The 4197-nt window shown below is 40.2% G+C and overlaps 1 protein-coding gene across 1 annotated transcript in view; it reads left to right on the top strand.

Annotated features, from left to right (window-relative positions):
* Window positions 1-4197, top strand: part of Fstl5 (follistatin like 5) — a gene marked incomplete at its 5' end in the record, with an annotated part of 578391 nt that overhangs the window by 178765 nt on the left and 395429 nt on the right. Inside the window, one exon of the mRNA XM_023705749.1 lies at window positions 3634-3830. Coding sequence (XP_023561517.1) covers window positions 3634-3830 — 197 coding nt within the window. The remainder of the gene's footprint in view (window positions 1-3633; window positions 3831-4197) is intronic.

Here is a 4197-nt window from a genome sequence, read left to right as displayed (position 1 = left end):
TCCTCAGAACTATGAGGGGGACTCTCCTCACACACCCAGAGCCCACAGTTGGTCCTCAGAACTGTGAGGGGGGACTCTCCTCACACACCCGGAGCCCACAGTTGGTCCTCAGAGCTATGACAGGGGACCTCCTCAGGCACCTGGAGCCCACAGTGGCATTTCAGCTGTGAGGTGGATTCTCCACACTTCGTGCAGTCTTTGGAGTGCTGCAGCCTGCTCTGTGCAGCTGTCCGGCTGTCAGAAATCTGTATGCACTGCTTGGGATGACTGTGAAGTGGAAAGAGTGTGGTTGCACCATCATGGCATCTGCAGGAAGAAAGAGATGCTCCGGGCCAGTGAGTAGGGATTTTGTCGAGTTCCCTGATGCAGTCTCAGTGTTTAAGATAGTGACGACAGAGGAGAGTACTTCATGGCCCCCCAGAGCAGAAGGTGCATCTAAGTAGGAAAGTACTCCTTGCCCTCAGCTGTGCTAGTCCAACATCGCTGCTTATTTAGGTTCTGGAAAAAAAAACCTAAATAGACAAAGGAACAGAAGTTGCCTATCACCCTGTTCTGTGCTGCTCTTGAGTTGGGACTGTAGAACCACCTGGTTTTCTTTTCCAGTGATAATTATCAAATATATAGTAAACATTTAACATTTACATATCTGTGTTTTGTATTTGTTTTGTATTTGGGTCCGGGGAGAGAGCTCAGTAGAATAAGCGCTTACCTGGCAAGTGCAAGGGTCTGAGTTCAATCCCCGATTCTGCCAAAAAAAAAAAAAAAAAGAAAAAAAAGTAAAATGAACTATCATCTCCTTGTTCAAAAAAAATCCCTTTAAATTCACCCAAATTATCATCAATATAAAGAATACATATAGGTGTGTTTTACTTCTCTGAAATATTTGACTATTATCCCATTCTCTTCTTGCAAATTATTTGGCTTTTTCTCCATTGCCTGCTTAGAGTTTACTTGCTATCATTCATTCATTCATTCATTCATTCATTCATTCATTCATTCATTCATTCATTGGTAGAAGTACTTTACCCACTTCTAATATGTACAGTTGTCTTGATTAGCTGTTGTTGTTACCTTTTACTTTAAAAAGTCCTTGAACAAATTTACTGAATTCTTACGAAAATTGATTTTTAAGCATTAAATGCCAACAAAAAATTCCATTCTAATGGTCAGAGCAGTACAGTGACAATCCAACATAGACACTCACCGCCTGCACTTAGAAGTCCTTCTGCCCTGTGGACAAGGCCTGTCCCTGCCCAGAAGCGGGCTGCGCACCTGGTGAAGCTTCAGGGCAAGAGACGGCTTGAGTGCTCTTCATTTCCTGCATTCCACTTGTGTGTGGCTTTACAAGCATTCCTCTGAATAAATCCTTATTAAGACAAAACTAAATCATTCTTTCCCCTTCATGGGCCTGGAAACATGAACAAGTTATTTAGTCTAAAGATTTGTTTCTCATGTAGAAAATACTGTTTTCTTTTTTTGTTGCCATAATTAACATGCATAACATGATTCAGTTAGTATAAAGTTCTTGACAAATAGGAAGGCTTTGTTTCCTAAAATCTAGTATTAAAAACAGATAAAACTTTTTATTACTAAAAAATTGATCACACATTTTTTATTAAAGTTAGACATGTTATAAAGATTTACTAAATTTTATGACTGTTTTTGCATCTTAACTCAGTGCCCTTATTGCTATTTGCTTCGGATTGTCAGCAACCAACTCAAAGCTGGGACTGAGAAGAAATGCAGAGTTTGGGAAACAAACTCATTAGTGAGGAGAATAAGATACTCACCCTGATTCATAAACCAAGCCTTCTCCGTCCTCCAGTCTCCTGTGTTAGTGAAAATGTTTCCACTGTTTGCATCCTGCTTCCCCGTGGCTTCGCCCCATACCGTGGTGCCGCAGCCTGGGTCCAGGCCCAGCCCGCCCCCACAAGCCCAGTCTCCACTCGCGCCAGGAGCCTCAGCCCTTTAAGGCACAGAGGTGAGGGCTGTGCCTGCTGTGTTGCGGGCACGGCTCCTTCACAGTGCTCCTGTGTGCACGCACAGACCAAGCATGCACCGAGGGCCTCGCTGCACCCCTTCACCGGGCACCAAATTGCCCGCTGTGGCTCTGGATTTGAGGGTTCCTCTCTGGGCAGTGAGCTCTGCTACCACGGAAAACTGCTGTCAGTATTCATCAGAAATTGGACCCGCTCTGCATCCCCAGTTTACTTTGTATGAAGAAGCGAATGTTTGACAGGAGTCTAAACATGCAATTTGCTGCACAACAGTCGTCATTTCACTGTCTTTAAGAAAGAAGCCAGCGTCTCGACTTTCTGGAGCGATTGTTTTCTGTCTTGTCTTGAAGGAGAATGCAACTTTAAATACTGTTTTCAACTCCAGCTTTCTGAGACACATTTTGAAACATCTTTAGAAATCTTCTTTTAATTTTGTAGATGGTGTCAAAGCCTAATTTAAAAACTGACTGCAGTTGTATACGAGGGCTTTTCCTAAAATCATGTTGTAAAATATCCTCAACTACCTACTGTTTCATATCCAAATTGGATTATGTGCTGTATTTTCTACACTTTATTTCATAGCACACTCGCTAGCAACAGTATGCATTTCATTTCAATACTCTAAAACACATCATCATGAGACCATTGTAAGCAAAATTCTTTGTAAGATAATTGCATAATGATGTTATGCCAATTTTAGGAGTTTTGCTTTTTGTTTAACTTTTTGGGGAAAAAGACATTCATCTGAGAAACTACTGTCATTTAACATTATGCTCTCAGCATTGTACAGGTTTTTACATCAGAAACACTGAACATCTGTAATGCACGTTGCCCACAGCAGGACTATACTTGCCTGGATATGAGACTCGCAAAGTGAAAGTTGTAGGGTGTGAAGTACAAATGCATGTACTATGCTGTGTACTGAGAGCCCAGAAAGGCAAGAAGGAGGGATGTCAGCAGCAACAGCAGACTTTTGTTTTGCCTCTATAGTCATGATTACTCAGGGCTCCTCCATGGAGAGCTCTTCTTGGAGCCAAGAGAATCAAACTTAGGGTTTGTTTTGAACAGCAGATTTTGGAGGAATGCTGATTTGATCTTAATATGGCACTAAAATTACACAGAATTTGAAGAGATAGAGACAGAGAGACAGAGAGAGACAGAGAGAGAGACAGAGACAGAAAGAATAGAGAAAAGAATTTCTCCAAAACAAATCCAATATTTACAACAATTTTAGATTTAACATATGGCATAATCTTTTGGAGCCAGGTATAAATGAATTTAAGCACAAAATCAAGCACGGGCAGCACTTTGTCTCGGGCAGTTCATGTCACTGGCCCATATTTCACCGCGGTTGTGGAGATGAGTGATTTAAACTCTGGAGCTAGTTGAAGATGCTGTGTTTTCCCATGTCCCTTACATCATCAATGTCTTGTGAACAGAGAAACCCCAGCAAACATATTGCTATGAAATTTGAGATTTGACGGTATCCGCCCTTGGTAATAGTACTTTCTTTTTTTCTTATCCAAGTTACAAGTTTGAGAAATTATGCACCTATATGCAACCAGCTTCTAAATATTGAAAGATTATTTATTTTCCAGAATATTTCTCTGAAAATAACTTAGTTCTTTTGTTACAGGAGATAACTGCAAGACCAATGCATACAGCAAGATGAAAAGCATGCTTTTAGATTTACAAAATCAAAAATATATCACGCAAGAAAATGAAAATCCTAATGGCGATGACGTATCTCGGAAGAAGCTGTTGGTGGATCAAATGTTTAAATATTTTGATGCAGACAGTAATGGACTTATAGATATTAATGAACTAACTCAGGTATGATTAATGATTAAACTGCAACCTTAATTGTAGGATACATGTTGCATTTATATTATCCAGATTAACCCTGCAATAAAATATATTTTTCTATTATCAAACAATATGGGAATATAGTTTAAAAGCAACAGCTGACTACTTTATCAGCAATATTAATTTCAAGTAACAGTTCTATGGTGTTACACAATTTAAAAGAGGTATCTTCTTTGGATAGATTTTTGTACCTTAAATGTCTGAAGGAATTACAATTTTTCTATCTATGGACTTAGCAGGCCTCTCGGGATACATTCCGAGTGTAAGCGATGTGGGATTACTATCAGTCTGTAACAGCTGGTCTGTGCAGTCTGCACCCACCCCTCGGTCGCAA

Source organism: Octodon degus, unplaced genomic scaffold (assembly GCF_000260255.1).
Source record: "Octodon degus isolate 3935 unplaced genomic scaffold, OctDeg1.0 scaffold00228, whole genome shotgun sequence".
NCBI lineage: Eukaryota > Metazoa > Chordata > Mammalia > Rodentia > Octodontidae > Octodon > Octodon degus.
Note: the sequence above shows the minus strand (reverse complement) of the source record. Positions and strands in the feature narration are given on the sequence as shown.